This window comes from Rattus norvegicus, chromosome 6 (genome assembly GCF_021556685.1).
Source record: "Rattus norvegicus strain SHRSP/BbbUtx chromosome 6, alternate assembly SHRSP_T2T, whole genome shotgun sequence".
NCBI lineage: Eukaryota > Metazoa > Chordata > Mammalia > Rodentia > Muridae > Rattus > Rattus norvegicus.
The window spans coordinates 29,741,142-29,760,469 of record NC_141539.1 but is presented as its reverse complement, the minus strand read 5'-3'; the positions used below and the strand labels follow the sequence as shown (position 1 = coordinate 29,760,469).

General features: G+C 46.0%; 1 protein-coding gene across 2 annotated transcripts in view; it reads right to left on the bottom strand.

Annotated features, from left to right (window-relative positions):
• Alk (ALK receptor tyrosine kinase) overlaps positions 1-19,328 on the bottom strand; it is a 719,717-nt gene that overhangs the window by 118,185 nt on the left and 582,204 nt on the right. For both annotated transcript variants that reach the window (NM_001169101.3, XM_087552352.1), the window contains 3 exons: positions 9,660-9,791; positions 2,782-2,913; positions 2,019-2,119 (listed from right to left, as the gene is read on the bottom strand). In NM_001169101.3, coding sequence (NP_001162572.1) covers positions 2,019-2,119; positions 2,782-2,913; positions 9,660-9,791 — 365 coding nt within the window. The remainder of the gene's footprint in view (positions 1-2,018; positions 2,120-2,781; positions 2,914-9,659; positions 9,792-19,328) is intronic.

Here is a 19,328-nt window from a genome sequence, read left to right as displayed (position 1 = left end):
AAAAGCTGATAGTGAAAGTCAGGACAGTATAAACATAAGCAAACATGAGTGGTGTGATTGTGTGTGTGTGTGTGTGTGTGTGTGTGTGTGTGTGTGAGTGAGAGAGAGAGAGAGAGAGAGAGAGAGAGAGAGAGAGAGAAAGAGAGAGAGAGAGAGTGTCTGCTCAGCCAAGTTCTAGAAAGGGCAGGAAATAACAGAAACAGCCTAGAGCAAATCCAACCGGAGGAAAGAGAAAGCCAAGGAAAACACCTGTCTTAGCTATTGATCAACTCAAAGGTTATCAGAGAAGTGACAGAGTATTAGGAAAATATCGCTTTGCTTTGACATTTCTTCCTCTGAAATTAGGCCTATATTAATCCCAGAAAAGAATAAATTTAAAGACCAAATGCTCCTTAGGAACCTCCTGTCCTCTCAGGTGGGCCAACCATCTGTCTTCATTCAGGTTTCCTCACAAGGAAAGCCTTTTCTTTTATGTACCTGCTCTGAGGCGGCCCACCGATGACTGTGCAATTCCACCATCTGCACCAGATACCAAGGCTTCTCAAATACAATCTATTTTAATGAATCTATTTATTTCTGCCCAGACTTCTTCCAAAAAAGAAGTTAAGGTGGCCCAGAGATACACAAAGCTTGATAAGACAAGACAGACAGATACAGGGTAAGAAAGATAGGTCAAAGGCATAGTCGTAGAGTCAGGTATCTATGGACACACATGTTTGCTTACTAAGGGGAAGTCTCTGCTTCAAGTTAACCATTTGGTTGATTAAAATGATAATTTGCATTGCCTTTTCTATTATTTGTTTTATGGTTGAGTTTTTATTTCACAAGAATCCCAGAGAGTTACAATTTGGTCCCTTAGCAGAGGAGTGTACTTCTGCTGGCTAATGCCTTCCTGCCTGGGATTTCTACCAGAGGATGCCAACCTGGTTAGTTTTAGAAGGTCTAAAATTTGAGAGGAAACAAATTAGAGGGCACATGGCTAAAACTAAGGCAGATGGGAGTTTCCTTTGTGACATCCCACAAACAGAGGACTGGCTGAATCTGATCTCTGGGATGGATGGCTTTCTATTGGTGTAGGAAGAACGGGGTGTGCAAACTTTCCCAGGTACGGCCTGACCGATGAGTCTGATACTTGGAAGAATCCTTCTCCTTTTTAGCCCACGCTCCCTCTGTTTACACAGGCTTCCAGGCACTGCAGCAGACTTATGCTAGCATCCACTTTGCTCCCTGGCTCTCCTAAGCCTCTCACATGTGCTAACCTATTCAGTCCTCATCTGTATGGGAAAGGCCAGATACAGCTAAGAGTATCTCCACTTTCCAGGTAAGGAAACCAATGCCCCAAGAGGTCCATTAGCTGCCCAGACAAATGGTCCAGTCAGTCAGAATAGAACAACCTGTCTTAGATCCAGGTCACTGATCAAGAGTACACTCTGCTGTTGCCTGTATGGAGGAATCTTACATGTATTTCTTGACCCTGGGAGAATATGACTCATATGTTAAAGAACATGTCACCAGGCCTCAAGGCCTCACAGTCAAGAGACAACGGCTGCATGTATCGCTTGGGTAGTGGCTTTGTTGTATCCCCCGAATGCTATTGATTTCCTAGAAAATTATGTAAATGATTTTTTGGTGCTTTCCAGTGTTCAACATGTATTATTAGAGCTTGTTATTTTGGAAAAAAATGATTTTAAAGAAAGACTTGTAAATGCCATCACTTTTCTCTATTATGCTTATTATAAAAATATATTTCTGAGTTTGCTTAAATCGAGGTCCTACTGAAAAATGTTGGGCCCAGCTAAGTATGGGTATTTAAGGAGAGACTCGCTGCTGATGGAGCTTCACCATGTAGGTGAATACAATGTGCCTGAGACAAGGCAGAAACAGTTTTCCTGTCTTCCCACAGGAATGCAACCAGCCCAGCTCTCCCAGCTACTTTCTTAATCTGATTTGATTTATCTGGAAGTGACCCAGGGGTGGGAAGGGGAGTCAGGGATTCCTAGAGGAATCAGGACACTTGCCTCACAAGGAGAGCTCTTCATTGGTGCGGGGAATGTAGCACTGGTCACTGTTGCACTTTCTGAAGTGGGGTCGTCAGTGGTGCTGAGCAACAGGGCATGGCCTGGGAAGAGAGAGACAGAGTCACAAATGTTTTATCGCTATGCACTGAGGGGTGCAGAGTTCTGCTTTAGCCCGGGGGACATCTTTGTGGATGCTGGTCTCTTGTCTACAGTGGATAAGGAAGACCACTCATGATTGTCAACAAACTCTGGCTCCTGCTAACTCCTTCATCCCAAACTGCCCAGGAGGTTCCAGAACCTGGCTATTCCATGCTCAAGGTTTTCAGTTTCAACCCAGGAGCAGCCGGAAGCAAGCAAGACTCTCCTGGCCTACCTCCTGGGTAGTCATGGCAGCCCTTGCCTTCCAATAGTTTCATGACCTTCTCTTCACCGTGCTCCAGAACCCAGACCATCCTGGGGCCCATGCACTTCCTAGCGAGACAAAGTTCCTCAATTTCCCTTGGCCTGAAAACTGATGCTGGCTTTCAACTAATCCTGTATCAAAGCTCCGTATCTAAATAACAAAAGTGACCCTGAGATTGGACATGTTCAGTAATTCTAGAGTTCAAGAAGGGACGAAGAGGAGATTGGGTGTGAGCACCCCCAGATAAGCTTTGAGCAGAACTCTGCCTGCCTCTATGTGTTGAGATGTCCTACATCTCTTATCTGTCAATATAGACACCAGGGTGGACATGAGGGAGAAAGAAGGGAGGAGAGGTAGTACCTTGGTGGCCCTGGGAATGGGTATCTTTCAGGGTCTTCACTTGCCATCGGGGCACACGGGGTGAGAGTGGACTTTGGGTCCAGCCACAGAAGCCATCCTCGAAGTTACAGTAAAACCCAGCAGGAAGTTTACCTGTGGAGAGATCACAGCGCATCATTACCAGTATACTAATGGCAAACAATGCCAAAAGCAAGGCAAATTAGCCAGGATGACCACATTATTCTCATCAATGGTGGTCACCAGTGAGAAGATTGACCCCACCACTGTGTGTGTGTGTGTGTGTGTGTGTGTGTGTGTGTGTGTGTTGGTTAGGGATTCTTTGATGTGTGACTTAAAGTGAAATGCTAATAATAAATTCACAGCTCACTTAGTATATAACAAAGGAGAGGCTCAGAAATGCTAAACAAATTTAGTCAACAGTCATCCCTTAGGGAACGGAAACCCACATTGTCTTCTCAATTCTCTACTCTTAATTCTGCTCTACTAAGAACATGGCTGAAGAGAAGGCAATGTACACAGAGGGCACACATCTGTAATGGCTGACACAGTGACTCTTGTCATTGAGTGGTAGTGGCAGAGGGAGTTCTAACTGGGGGGTGGTTGGCTTGGAGTCTCTCATATCACCCGTGTCTGCACAGACATATATAGTTCACAGTTTTCTTCTGGCCCCATTTGGCTGGCAGTGAAGTGAAGCCGTGTGCTGAGTTCTGAGCAGTTTATTAGATGAGTGGAAGCTGGGCGTGTCTCATACTGGTTTTAGTCTGAGACTCTTCCAGCCTCCCTTCCTTTGCAGTATGAGGGATCTCTTGTTCCCTAGTGGGCTTCAGCCAGCTTGGATCCTTGCGGAGCTGAGGCCCCGCCCACCTCAGTGCTCATTGGACAGGTTCTGTAAACGCAGGTTTAAACTGCTGATGTTTGGGGTTGTTTCACTCCTGTAATACCATCACCCGGGAAATCCTGCTTAAACAATCCGGGTTACAATGGTCTCTATCGTGGAAAGATTTGGCTTAAACAATCCGGGTTACAACGGTCTCTATCGTGGAAAGATTCTGCAGCAAGGGGCCCATGACCTTCTCTTTTATATCAGCGTTCTATGTCCTACATTTCCTAAGTATCCCCAGAAAGGGGAGGAAAGAGAACCTACTTCCTCCAGCTTCTTTTGAGAATGATTGACTCAAGGTGAGTTCTCGGCAAGGAGAGCTGGCTAGGCTTTTCCTACAGCCGCCCGCCTGCAGCAGCTCCAGGCCTCGCTGTGAGGAAGCAGCGGCCTTCTATCTCCACGTGGGAGAGGAGCTCTCTAAGAGACCCACCGCTCTGCATGTCCTTCCTGTGTCTCAGCCTTCTTGGCAGTGGCGGTGGATGAGGGCCCTCATGCTTCCTGGCCGTGACAGCATCGTAGTGAATTATTACTCATTCCCCCACCCCCACCCCGATTCTCTGTGCATTTCACACAGAGGCAGAATTATAAATTAAAACAGGCTGTCACTGACTCTAAGCATCTCCTCCCATTTATACCCCCCTGAAGAAATCATTTTCCCCCAAGCCCTGCGTGTTCTTCTGATTAAAAATCCAAAAGCTAAGGAGATCTTTCTGTTTTATTTTTCACGCCTACCCTCAAGGGATCCCATATCCAAGTCTTGCACAGAAACCAACTGGCGTCTAGAAGTGACCTTCTAGGAAGGCGCTTTACAGGCAAGCTTTAAAAGCCAAGGATCACCGTGAAAGGGGATAGGCTGGGGGTCGAGCAAGGGCTTAGAATGCCCGGCCCCCAACCCGTTTAGGTACAGGGGCACCACAGTAGGATGCAAACCTAGGGGTTCTAGACCCAGCCTTTCCTTTCTGCTGGGTTCCTGTAGGTCAGTCATTTCCTTTCTTAGACTCCTTACACTTCTGTAGGGTCCGTTTCCATTTGATAGGGTTGGTTTTAGGATAAGATAAATGGAAGAGTATTATCCATTGCCACTTACACCCACACCAGGGGAAGTCACTGGGGAAGGGGGATGAAGGAGCCAGCAACACCCTGGGGTGTGAGGTAGGGACAGGTCCTTCCTATCTTTCAGGAAGAGCTGCTTGGGGGAAGTCCTATTTCTTTTTGTCTGAATAAAAGGAAAGAAGACAGGCAGGGAAACAGAGCAGGTCAATGGCAGGTTTATGTGACAATTAAACCTTGAAGGGAGGAAGGGAAGGCCAGAGGATGTCCATCTTTTAAAGCACATCAGGGCGGTGTGCTCTGTGAGAAAGGCTCTCTGGAAGGAGCAGGTGTGGGTGTGTGTCAAAACAACACCCCCCCCCCCCCATGGGTTCGGCTGAGGCCAGGGAATCCTTGCTGAGGATTGCTAGCTGCTGAGCATAAGGCTGGCCCACTGAGTCCGTCATGGCTCAGCCTTTGACTGGAAGCTCTTCTCACTCAACCCAGGTGCCTACTGAGTATACAGCCCCCTGTAGGACATTAATGTCTACGTGTCAAAGGAAAGGAAACAGGTCTGCTTCTTAACTTCTTGACACTGAAAATGGGCTCTACGGACCAGGTGCCCCTCTGTGCCCCCATGAGGTTAGAACCATAGGTTCCCTAGGCTTCCCACGGCCTGCTGGTTAGAGTCTGTCTTTTAGCTAGCTCTCCAGGGAATGAGTCCCTGACTGCCGCCCATTGGAGAGATGTCGCTCTCACAGAGTCCCCCTTCTTGGGCTGTGGCCAGGCTTCTCATTGGCTGGATGGCAAATGGAGTTGTGCTGGGGTGGGGAGGGGTCAATCAATCCCAGCACATTTGGCAATTATGACACCTGATTCCACTCTAAGAGAGACGAATGGGCAGAGTCACAGGGACATGACCCCAGCCACAGCTGCGGAAGCTGCCAAGTGTAAACGGCAGGCCAAACGACACTTCTTTCCTTCCCTTGTGACAACTCTGTTAACATTTTTGATAAATACGTGTTATACATTTTCTTGAAAATATGGAGTCATGGGAAAAATGTTAGAAGAAATACATCAAATATTATGGTTATCCCAGAATGTCTGGGAGAGAGGGTTATGGGCGATAGTATTTTCTCCTGCACATTTTTCTGAATCTTCCCAGTATTTTACAACCGAAATGTTTTATTTTACAATAAAGAAATAAACTTAAAAAAAAAAAAACGAAACTGGTTTTGCCTGGAAGGAAGCACATACTCCCAAAACAGATGAGATTGTTGGGTCCCCGGAGGGGGAGGGGAAGTAATCTACCTCCATGGCTAGTGAATTGGCGAGTGGAATGGAGGACCCTTTGGGGAGGGGGCACATGCTGTTGAGGCTGGGGTATTAACAGAAGCTCTCCAGTGGGCATACACCCGGAAGGCCTCCCTTGGATTTGGTGATGTTTTTAATCTGAAAAGCAGGGCTTGCATCACGGATAGGGAAACTTGAGAACTCTCCTGCATCACAGAAAGGCGGTGGTAGGATCCTGGACTTCTGGGGTTCTCCACCGCCTCCTTTGTCCAAGGAGACGTCTCTAGCAAGCAAGGTTTAGGGCTCAGCACAGCCCAAGCTGCTCATGCCACAGGTGGGTGTGGCCTGGTGTGTAGGAAAACACAAGGTGGGGCTCCGAAGTCGGACTGAGGCTGAACCGATGCTTAATCTCAGATGATTGCTTTAGCTTCTTGCTCTCTGTGACCACGAAACAGGTTCATCTCGGGAGAGAGTCCCTGGCACAGGCATCTGGTCCTGTCGGCTGCTGTTACCGTCATGGTGATGGCTTCCAGCTTCAACAGTGTTACAGGGGAAAACAGCAGAAGTGCCAGAAGGAATGGGGCCGTAAGCAAGAGGAAGGAGGTCTACTAAGACCTGTGCCAAAGCTGGTGGGAAGATTGGACTAATTCTCTGAATTAAGCCTTCCTTCCTAGCAATCGGCCTCTGGTTTCTGTAGCACATGTGGGTGTTCTCCAGGGTAGAGCTGTCTCTCTGACAGCTGGTTGGAGCAGCTTTTCAAACATGGCTGAAAAGGCCACCGGGCCCAGTGCTCCTGACCTTGGTACCCAAGCTGGACCTTGGCTGTCCTGAAGCTGAGGGCTGCTTCTAGAAATCCACGATGACAAGCTGTGGAGAAGTGGGAGATGCCCCAAGTCACTGTAACGGGCTGGATCCCGAGGTCTCTGAGCTCTAATCACAGCTCTGTTCCCGGCATCCTGTGTGACCCTGAACAAATCAATTACCTTTCTCTGCCTTCATCTTCCCCATTGAAAATCAGGGCATGGCCCTCCTAACCCATGTCCCAGCTGGGAAGTTGAGTCTCAAAAAAACTTTTAAAAGGCACTTGCAGAGCTTAGTGGCACTGCTGGAGTTGCCCCAGGCGCAAATAATCACACGTCTGCATATAGACTGCTACCCAGGCCACAGAGGGCAGGCCAGGCTATGTTTTGCTGTGAGAATGCTGAGAAGATCTGGGAGCAAAGAATGTGGGGACAAGCCGAGGGCCACCCTGCAACTCTTCATGGAGTTTTATATGAAAACACGTCATGGGGCTGGGGACATAGCTCACTTGGAAAAGTGCTTGAGTAACATATATGAAGTCCTGGGACCCCATACAACTGGGCATTGTACTTCAGGCCTTGGCTACATAGCAAGTTGGACACCAGCCTAGGATACCGAAACCCTGTCTCAAATGATCAAAACCCACCACAACTCTGTTTATCATTGGATACTTCACTTGAGTCTTTCTACGGAAATAAAAATCTTTTTTTTAATTGAAAAATGTGTTATTTATGGCTTCTCTTTATATAAAAACCTCTTTAATTTCCATAGGGCCCAGATGACTTGGGGGACAATTTTCAGTTTTTAGAGACATTTAGCAAAATTCCTCAGAGGTCAGTGGTGTCTGTGGCCTGTGTGTTTGAGCCTCTGGTCTGGGTCCCACCATATTCCAGGCACAACTGCTTCTCTCCTCCCCAGCTTTCAAGGGGCCATGCACTGCTTCATTCTTTAAACCTGCCTTGGGCTTTTGCTGCTCTGCATCTTAAATCCTTGTGATTCGCCTGTGCCCTAGGATTCAGCACATTTTCTAGCTTAGTACAGGCGCTCTATGCTTGTGGTTTCCCTGACAAAATCCCTTTCAAGTGGAGCAGTAATTAGTGGAGTCCATAGAACGACTCAAGTATGTGGGGCTGCCCACATACCTGTGTGGCCACAACAACTTGTTTTTCTTTATGGTGCTCAAGTTTCCCAAGTCAGTCATTCATTTTAGCCACTAGTCAGTGAGCACTCACCCCATGCCAAGAATCAAGAGACATTCTGGCACTGAAAAGAATACCAGACCCATCTGCCCACAGAGAGGAAGTGAGATTCAGGAAACCACCTCTGTAACACATAATTGACACCTATCAGCTAGGGTGGTTTAAATATAAAAAGTGATAATATCAAGTGTTAGCGAAGGGAAGACAGAACATTTGTATATTACTGGTGGGCATATAAAATGGTATAGTTACTGTCAAAGAAATTCAGACACTTACTCAGTAAGTTACATGTGGAGTTGCTGTATAAACCAGGATTTCTATCCTACGTGTATTCTGAGAGAAGTAAACCCTTATCTGTGCACGAACTGACATGTGAATATCCATAGCAGTGTTATGTGCAATGCTACCCAACTGAAAACAAATCAAATGGCTTTGGATTAATGAAGAGATGGGTAAACTGTAGTATGTTCATAGACGAAACAGCATTCTGCAATTTAAAAAAATGCAGAATCGGTATGTGCCATGCTGTGGGTGAACCTCAAAACTATACTGAAGAAATTAATAAAAATCCTGCATATTATATGATTTCGCTTATATGCAATGCCCAGAGAGGTGCATCTGTACAAACAGAAAGATTAATGGTTAGGGACAGTGGTGGAAGGCTGCCAGAAAAATGCATAGATTGCAAGGCATCTTTTAGGGGTGGTGGTAAAATGTTCTAAAATTCGACCGTGGTAATGGCTGCACAGCCCTGTAACTCTCTTAATGAAGTGGAATGCATACTTTAAATGAGCGAGTTACACGGTGTGTGGTCTGTGTCACAAAACATCACTAATAACAAATTCTGGAAGTGATCATCAGTGGATGCACCCAGTTAAGTGGGAAGGGTACAGAAGACAAAGAACAAACTGTCTTCCTTGGAGGTGGTGAAAGAAGTGTTCTTGGAAGAATAGACGGTTGAAGAGAGCCTTCAAGCACTACGTGGGACTTCAGAAAAGAAGTATATTTGCTTGAGACCACTCAAGCAAAGCCAGGGAGCTACCATGGAGATGCGAAGTGGTTTGATATGGCTGCAGCAGTAGTGATCCGAAGATGGGGAGGAAGAGTGAGCCAGGGCTTGGAAAGTGAGGACAATGTACACATAGAGAGTTCTAATGTCACATTACAGGGTTAGGCTTCATCCTGCTCATGTCCTCTGGGCTCGAGGGTGCCAACAGCAGAACTTAAAAGATATTATTTATTTTTAAAATGTGCATGTGTGTGTGTGTGTGTGTGTGTGTGTGTGTGTGTTTGTTTGTCTATATGTGTACCACATGCATGCAAGCACCACAGAGACTGAAGGGGGCATCAGATTCCCCAGAAACTGGAGTTACAGGCAGTCGTAAGCCATCTGTAAGTGTGAGTGTTGGGAACTGAACTTCTGAAGTGTGGCAAGTGTTCTTAAACACCAAACCATCACTGAGGCCCCTTATTTGTGACTACAGACTTGGAGGACCGTGTTGTTTCTAGACCTCATATCTTCGCTCTACATTTGAGGAAGTGTGTTGCCAAGAAAGTAGTCATAAGAGCCACTGGGTGTTATGGAGGCCACAGAGGCTTGCATTTATGGGGTGATGGGCAAGGAGGGGGCATGGGTGGTTAGGATCAAGCAGGATCAAAACTCCCCCTCTACTTACTGCATAGCTGACCCTCATCTTCTCCTTGGGCACAGTTCTGGTGGAAGTCACAGGCTTGCCCGAGCTGGAGGACTGTCCCGTTCCAACAAGTGAAGGAACTCTGCAAGGCCATCTTGGAGCCTGGGGATGTTCCTAGAAGGCACACAGACACACACATGTTCCTGGTTAGCTGGGGAGATCAAAGTCTTGTGGGAACACTGCTCCACTACATCTCAAGACTTGACAAAGATACGTGCATCTCCATCTGGCCACACTCAAGGTCAATGGAAGAACCTCATACATATTCATAGTCTACTCAGGATTTCAGATTCTACCAATGTGTTGAGGGTTGGTCCATTTCCTCTGAGCATTCTGGGATCCTGGAACCCATGATTTTTGTGGAGCAGAACCTCCTGGTGGAGGCCCTGTCCCACCCAGCTCTAGCTTACTCTAGAATTTGGGTGTCTATCAAGTTTACTTGGTCCAGTATCACCTTTCTGGGCTCTGACACAGATCCTAGCACTAAAGAGTACAGACACTTTCTGCAGTGAAGAACAATACAGGCTTACACTGCTGTGGGAGGTGGACCTGACGCCTCTGTGATTGGCTAGGCTGATGATGTCCCTTCTCTATCTGGGCATTGTCTCTTCTATGAAAGAATGGATTTTGACAATATTACTAAGATGCACTGCAACTCCCAAACCCTTAGAGGATCCACATTTTCCAGGAAGGGAGGGAGGGCTGTGTCTTACAATAAACATGTTAGCAGCTATTAGTTCCTGACTCATCAGTGATGCGTCATGATAACTAACCAAGCTGTTGCCACTTGAGTCTCTGCAAGCCTGAGAGATCAAGGCCATGAGGAGAAGGAATGGGCTGGCTTGGCATCATCTCCCTTGCCGAATGGAGGGGAGGAAGGGTCTGATTGTGCTTTCTGATACTTAGCTCTTGTGTGGAAGGCTCTGGTCCCAGTGGAGACGAGCATTGTGGTCCACATGGGGCTTAGCTTCTACTCCTCACCATGGCAACCGGTGCCTTTTCAGGCTCCCCATACCACCCTCACATCTTTGTGCTCCTGATGACCCTGGTTCCTAGCCTTGCTGACCCTCACCTCCAGGTGAGTTTCTCCAATTTTGTCTGAGAAGCCATATTACTTTGACTGTATTGTATAATATCTCTAGACAGATGGTCTTCAATATCCAGAGTTCTATGATTTTCTTAGTTCACTGGGGTGCTCGCTATGGCATGGAAATGAACACCACACCAGTCTTGCTTACTTCTAGAACTCTTCCACCTACCTCAGCTGAGCTCTGTGAGGCATCTCTGAAGGTCTTAACGGTGCCCATCTCAATTTCCCAAGTGAGGAAACTGAGTTTAGAGAGGTTTAGTGAGTAGCCTAAGGTCTCATAGCCAAGAGTCTATGTGACTGCAAGGCGGTTCTCCACATTTCATGGAAAGGATTGCTCGGGGTGACCCTGAGTGTCCCTCTGCAGGCCAGTCCAAGTAAGAAAGTTGAGTACTAGATGACGCAGGTGTATGGTACAACCACTTTCCCTGAATTCAGATATCCTCTCCTGGAGGGAACAGAAAGGTTCCTAACATTCAGGAAGCTCAGCAAAAATGTAAGATTCACACGGTCTGTCTCCAAGGTTACGCAAACAACAATGGCTGTAGAATAGAAACTCTTCAGTGTTGCTGCCTGTAGGGCAGGCAGGGGTGTCAGGGTTCCCGTTTCATTACCCGTGTTGAAGTGGAAATTTTAGTGATGTAAGTGGCTTCAATTCACCCTTGCTCCTGTAAATAGCCGCAATAAACTCATCCATCCATCATGTCAGACTTGGGGGCAATTGTTTCTTATGTTTGTCACTAGAGCTCTATCTGGGATGACCAGACAACACGTTTGCCCAGGAAAAGCCACACCACGGCAGATAGTCACTTGGCATGCTCACAACAGCTTGGTCTCTAGCCTGGCTGGGCTTGCTCTATACTTCTCTTTAATCTGTTCTTTAAGGTCCCAGGATGGGGACTCTTCTCTTGTTTCTCTTCATGTGCCTAGGGCCACGTGATGGTGCATTCATAATGTGTTACCCATTGTGCAGGTGGAGCTCACAAACTTCACCTGTGACCCTAATACCATCTTCCCGGCATGCACGTGTCCTCAGCACCATTCAACTGGGCCCTGGAACTCACAGTCAAGTCTTTATCATCTCCCTGAAACTGAGATGCTGGCCATTCTTCAGATCTTCCCACACTCGGCCTCTAGGGGGTTCATGGGCACCTGTGTTCAGAGGTTATTTCTAGAACACACTGATTAAAATAATGGTTCCCCGTCTCCAGAACCTAATAGGACGATGGGTGTTACCTTCTGTGGTAAAGAGGAACTTTACTGGGCTGGTTGTAATTAAAACTTTTAGGTGGATTGGTCCTCCTGGATATTTCAGGGAGCCCCTTTGGGATCCCCAGGGTCCTTATCAGAGGGAAGCGAGTGAGTCTGTAAGAAACAGGAGGTGTACTGGTGGCTCTCAGATCATGGAGGCAGGGGACCATTCTTTCCCCTGCTCCTGGGAACAGGCTCTTCCAGAGAGCAAAGCCTGAAAGGCACTGAGGTTATGGGAAGAACTGGTGCTAACTGGATCTTTCAAACACCCCTCATCCAGTAATAGCATTGGGACTTCACAAACACCTGCTGAGTTAAGTCTAGTTAGATGACACTGGCTGACCTTGGACCCAGTTCCAGTGGCGGCACAACATCTTTTCCACTCCCTACTCGCTCTCAAGGGACCTTAGGAAGACAAACTCTGCCTTTCCTACTGTGTTCTTAGAGAATAAACTCTTTGCTTAAAGCTTGATCATTTTTTGACTCTGAGTCTCTCTCCCTGGGTCCCTTGAGACTCCCTCATCCCCCAAAACTTAACAAGAGAAGCATGAGTTTCAGAATGGGAATGAAGATTATGACCCAAGGACCCCCAAAGGCCCCACAGAAGCTGTAAGAAGCAGGGAAATTGGTTCTCCAGAGGAAACAGCCCAGCCCAACAGCATGCTCTAGAAACTTCTCAGCAAAGTCTCTATCTCAGAGTGTCTTGCACGTGGCCAGTGAAAGTGATTTCAGACCTCGGCCCTCTGGAGCAGTAAGAGAATAAATTCCTGTTGTTTGTAGCCATTAAGCTTCTGGTAGTTCATTACAGCAGGAGCAGGACATTAATATGCAGTCTAAAACCAGCTCCAGCAGGAGTCACTGGCTTCATCAGCCAAGACCTTGGCCAGTTGGAGCTCAGTGAGGCTTTAGGTGGACGTCTCAGTGCTTTAAATTGCTTCTGGGATGAGTGCCCATAGTTCTCTGGTCAGGTTCTCTCTTCCCCATTCCTGCCCACAGAGGGAGAAGGGAGGAAGTTGTTCACCTTTCCCTGTGCACAGGATAGTTTCTTCCAGTGGTTCTTGGGCCCTAAGCACACCATGCCTGAGCAATGGAGCCCACCCTCCTTCCCACACTACATAAGTTCCAAACACTCTCAGGTAAAAACCCAGGATCAAACAACAAAAACAACAACAACAACCACAACAACAACGACGACGACGACAAAAACAACAACAACAAAACAAAAACAAAAACAAAAAACAAACAAACAAAAACCAACCAACCAACAAAGTCAAAACCACATTAGAGAGTCGATGCTCTCGTGAAAAGGTAAGTTCGTTTTATGGGTTTAATTCTGCACACTAATTTTCCATTTCACCATCACACTTTAACATAAATTCCAGTTTTATTTTAAAAAGCTCATCCATGTGAAACATTTGTTTTCACTAGAAGCTCAGCGATTTGGAGGGTTGGAATGTTGTAAGTCCAGAAACAAATGACCTTGGTCTACCTTAACCCCTTAGTATAACTTACTGCTTACTCTTGTAAGTGACCTGACATCTTGGTGATTAATAGGCAAGTCCTTTTGGAATAAACACTCCCCCACCTCCATTGGTCCACAGTCTAAGAATGTTATCTGATAACACTCAAGGCCAATAGCAGAGAGATTTCCTCCTTCTGTTGTGAAGTAGCTACCTGATGTTTAAACTAATGGATTTGAAAAGTCTCTCAATTTATAATTTTCTTTACTCTATTATTATATAAAAAGGCAACTGCTCTCTTTAGGACATGGGATTTGATGTAACTATATCTGTGATCCCAGGTTTTTGGTCGTTGTATTTGGCTCCAGAATAAAACTCTCTTGCTCATTCTCATTTGATGTGAGGGCTGTGTTTATTTTCGTATGTTGACAGTGTTGTATTAGAAGTTAGGAGAGAAATGTTTCCTCAATAACAGGTCTCAGGGAAGAGTCAGTCTCTCCTCTCAAAACCCCAAAGCAGAGGAGAGGTTATCTCCTGAGGTACTGACTTGGGGATCGTTGCAGGTGCTGAGAACTGAGCACCAGGAATCTAGGGCACATGGGGGCTAACAGTTACCTGTGCTCTGACCTTGTGACAGATAGGAAAGGATTGCATTATTACTGGTACTATATGGGAGGAAATGGGGAACCTGGTGACATCGCCTGACCTCTTTACTCTCTTCAGACAAAGGTCTAAATACAGTTTCTATCCTACCTCCAAGCACTGGCAAGTTTAGCACTCAAGCTATGTGTTTATGGCATTAAAAGGGTGAAAACTTCATCCCACTCTGTTTAGACATTTTGAGACTAGATTATGAGATCTGGGTGGTGCCTCTTGTGTTTGACTGGGTTCTACTGGTTTCATTAAAAAAGGGCTTCGAGGGCAGGGCTGGGTAAGGAGAGACCAGGAAGAAACACATTTATACCCTGGCCATGATACAGCACAGCGGAAGAGGGGCCAAAGCCCGTCTGCTCTTCTGATTTCTAGTTGTGAGCTGCATAAAAGCTGGGCATTTAGTACGATAGGAGAGGCTCTGGGCATGTGCTTGGTAACTTCATTTTCAAAGCATTTTCCCTTGGCTTTCTCATAGGAGATCCTTAGTCATAGCGCAGATGGCTCTCACTCCAGCCTGCCATAGAAAACACAAGAAAACTCAAGGGCTTCATAAAGCTTCCCTCAACTTAACAGGACATTTTAAGCTCTGCCGTTTATGCATACTGTGCACCCGCTGTGCATCTTTAGAGGGCACATGAGCGTTTCGCATACTGGATTCGTCTTATTGCTTCTCGCACCTTTCCTTTATTTAAAATACAGTCTGTCGTCAAGTTGGAAGCAAGGTAAAAACACAAAACAAAAGAGCATCCAGAATTCCACAACCCAGAGGCTTCCTCTCCCCCTTTTAAAATCTGTCTTGGCTAATTTACCTTGAGTTCTTTCTGTCTGTGATTTAGAAAGCGCCCATAGTCCCCTCATATGAGCATAGGTCTTAAAATAATGATGGCACTGTCACAAACTTTTCCAAGGGCTTTAAACACTTCCCCCTCGAATTCTTTTTAATAGCTACAATCCAGTGTGATATCGGCCATCATTTATTTAAACATTATTCAATGATTGGGCGGCTAGTCTGTTTATAATAACACTTTGAAGAATATCTTTGTGCATAAACCTTTGCCTGCATTTCCAATTATTTTCATAGGATGGATTCCCAGAAGTGGAATTACTGAATCAAAAGGTATAAACATTTTAAAAGCTCTTGATACACATTGCCAAATTGCTTTCCAGAAGTGAATCCAATTTACACTCTTCCCTGGTTGCGTTCATACATGCACACCCTTCATTCCGCATCCTGGTTCACCCCGAGTATTACCAGAATTTTTATTTTAAGCTAAAGGCTGTTTACTTTGAATTTTTCTGAGAAGGAGATTTTCATGTGTTCTCGGCTTTTGCATTCTTTTTATTTTCAGGGCAGGGGGAAAAAAAAACCTCACGAAAACTCACGGTGTCAGACATGATAGGTAAATCGTCTACCTTCCTTGTCCCCTCACCAAAGAGTTCACACTGACTTGTGTGAGGTCATTTAATAAGGGCTCGAGTGCATTCTATTTGGATATATAGTATATATATTCATAGCGTAGTAGGTAAAGTTTCATTGAAATCTGAATGTGTCTCTATTTCTCTTTCTCTCTCGGATGTTTAAAGAGTGCATTTCTGGTGGGATCAATAAACACTGTATGGGCCACTGTCATTGTTTTGGGGTCCTCTTCCACCAGCCCTTACCTCTTCACAGCTGGGTACTGGACTTTGTTCCCCACCCATTTTCATGATTTCCCTTTCTCTCCCCAGACCTTTCTTTCACTTGGGTTTCTGAACACGTTACTTCTTCTTCTTCTTTTTTTTTTTTTTAAAGATTTATTTATTTATTTTATGTACAGCATTCTGCCTGCATATGTGACTGCAGGCCAGAAGAGGGCACCAGATCTCATTACAGATGGTTGTGAGCCACCATGTGGTTGCTGGGAATTGAACTCATGACCTCTGGAAGAGCAGTCAGTGCTCTTCACCGCTGAGCCATCTCTCCAGTCCAGCATGTTACTTCTTGCATGGGGCGTAGTCGAGGTTCTGCCTCGTAGAGTTATTAGCTGTTTGTCTTCAGCAAACTGTCACTCACTTGAACGGAGGTATGGAGTCTTATGCATCTGCAACAGTGTCTGGTAATAAAGACCTCCTGCACGCCAGCAGAGGAAGGTGTTGTTAAATTTGCTTTACTGTTGAGAATACAAAGTTCCCGAGTGGTCGCTGGTTTGCCAAGGATGTGCTTAATGCTGATTGTGGGCACGGTGTGCAGAAGGTTGTCACGTTTGCCCGTCACCCACAAGTATCAACAAGGAGGGGTGCAGGAGTGGAGGATATGGCTACTTTTGCTCTTTGGATGGTCAGGATTAGAGGATTTTTATTCCTTGGATTTCTCTCTTCCCTGGCTATCTCTTTTAGTCCTGCTTCCTCTGCTATCTCTCTTCTTCTCCCGGAGACTTCCAGATTCCTTGGTAGATTCTTCCCTGGACCCAGTGAGTTTAATGCTTACCAGAGACTCAATTAGATAGACTCCAGCTACTCCGATCTCTACTGCCAGCCCAAACTCAGAACTAATGAGGCATGACCAAAAACAAGTGCTCTGTCTCCTCAAGTCCTTTTTTTATGGAGCCCATAAATTCCTAGGAGGAAAATATCCTTGGTGAGTAGTTTTAAACCAGGACCCACATTTCCTGAACAGCATCTTCTCTGTGGTTGTACAAGCATTGTTCTACCCTGAGGAGTGGGCTACACTGAGACTCTGGTGTAGTCACAGCCTGTCTCTGGAGCAGCGAGGAAGGGGAGGGGCTTGGCCACTAGAGAGCAGCCCTTGTATCTCTGCAAGTATACTATGGGTGCTCGTAATGTCCAAGTCTCACTAAAACATCCCAGGTTCCCCAATTGCATAAGGTAAGAGATCAAAATCACCTGTGGGAGAGCTGATGCTCCGGGATCTTTCATTAATAATGCTCATCACTATGGAAATTTACTTAGTAGCCCTTGAAACATCACTTCCTTCCAGACTGACAATGTGAGTCACTGGGCCTATTAAATCCTCGTCACTCCTTCTTTTTGCATAGCATTTTAATAGCCTGCAATGTGCTTCCTTAAGCCTTCTTTGTCTGAAGCCTATAAAAACCTAGTCCAACAGTTATTATTCCCACCTGATTAATCAGACTGGGGATTTAAGAGCCTAAGCAATGCTTGTTGCTTTTTAAACAGTCGCTTTTAAAACACGTGACCAGTTGCTTACTGAGGTGTTTTACTAGTAAACCAAAGACAGGAACCCAGAAATTGGTCAGGTCGTCCTCCAGTGACATCTAGTCTCATGGATCATAATAAACCATCTCCTAGAAGCAGTGCCCGATGACCTCCGGAGTCACTTGGTAGGGAGGTAAGAAATAGTTTTGGTGTTCATGCACCATCCAGGTCAATGTCCTTGAACCCAAAGGAGGAGATGTCCACAGACCCCTGGGTGTTTCTGGAGGCACGCAGTTGAGTGGCATGACCATGGAGGACTGGAGGAATGTGAAGCTCAGGATCTGTGAGACCTTGGATGGGTTCTTTGTCTCCCTCTATCCTTCTACTGTCCTCCTGCACAGTGGAGTGTTGACCTCGAATCTTATCTCCAAGCCTCTTTCCACCCACAATCTCCTGATTGGGTTCTAAGCAATGGCACTGATGGCTACAAGTTGACGAGATGGATTTGCTATCATTAGTGCCAACTTGATTAATGCCCAGCATTGTAGATGGCTCTCCCTTGAAGCCTTCTGCTAAGCTGCTCACCCAGCAAGCTGGCCTCACATTGGCACTTCCTGTCCCAGCCATCAGTCATCTGCATCTTGGAACACCGCCTCTGAAACAGCATGGTACATTTGTTTGTCTATTTATCTTCTTGGTGGATGCTGCAGAAATTAGTTCAGATTTGCATCAGCAACACATGTGGTCCAGGTCAAGTTCCATGAATCACTGTTCTACACTGTGGGTGACTTATTGGGTTCACTCACTGGGAAGGAATCCTTCCCTGACTGCATATGAAGCAGAAACACACACACACACACACACACACACACACACACACACACACACACACACACACACGCTTCCCCCCCTTCATCTGTGTCTTAGAGCTTAGATGCTATGAAATCTATACAACTTTCTAGTTCAAATTTCTTTTGTTAGATGAGCGTTGAATTTTAGGGCATGTAATTAATTTTTAATTAAGGGAATTTATGTGGCATTTAAAAAGACGCACATTTGTCTCAGTTTTCTGGCCATCTCCTACCTGTTCACTCTCACCCAACCGACGGCATTTATTACAGGGGAGGCAGAATGAGAGCTGTTTTAGTGAGAAGGGGGTCTTACTCCTAAATCAAACTGGAGATGCTGTGAGGACAATCTTTTAATATAGAGGATTTGTGGGTAGGCTTGAGCCAGAGCTGGAATCCAGGGCTGGGCTGGGCTCCCATCTGCCTGGTAGAGACTTCATACTTCCCAGGCCTACGAGAGCCAGGTGCTTAGAGGTGAACAAGCCAAGAGACACGAAAATGAATGGCGACACAGTGAGGATGAAGTCAAATTGTGTGTGCAGGCCAACAGGTACAGCTTCCTTGCTGACTTTAATGGGGGCGTTGGAAAGCTTGTGAACTGTGTAAATTAAGCCTGGCAGAAACCAGTCCTTCTGAAGGCTTTGGGTCTCATAAATTGTAGTGTGGACAACCTCATTAAAGAACTGGCATCTTGGTTCCTACATTAAAGAAGAGGCCCAGTCACAGATGGCTGCCTATGGCCACTGTTCTACAGAGTGGGGGAGCTATGTGGAAGCTTCGCCTTGCCTCTAGGTCTGCGAAACCATAGAGAAGTCCCTTTAATATTGGCGAAAGCTTTTTAGTATCAACATCATCTAAATCCAGGCATTTCCATAGGCCAGGGCTCCTGATCCCACAGATATGAGCATCACATAGCAAATGGACCACTGAAAGCTGTCAGAAGAGGAATATCTAGAAGAGGTCACAGACTAGCATGTTCCACAAGCATTGGGGATAATAACTAGATGTGCCCAAATCTGAGAACCTCTCCCATTGGATATATGTCTTCTAGTTTCTTCTCTCTTTGGGACAATTATAAGCCATGGTCAAGACTCACTAATTCATGTTCTTACTCTTCTGGGTTCTTCCATGTCCAGGAGTTCCTTTTGAACCCAGACCACATTTTTGTAATGACTCTAGCAGGTCTGACACAAAT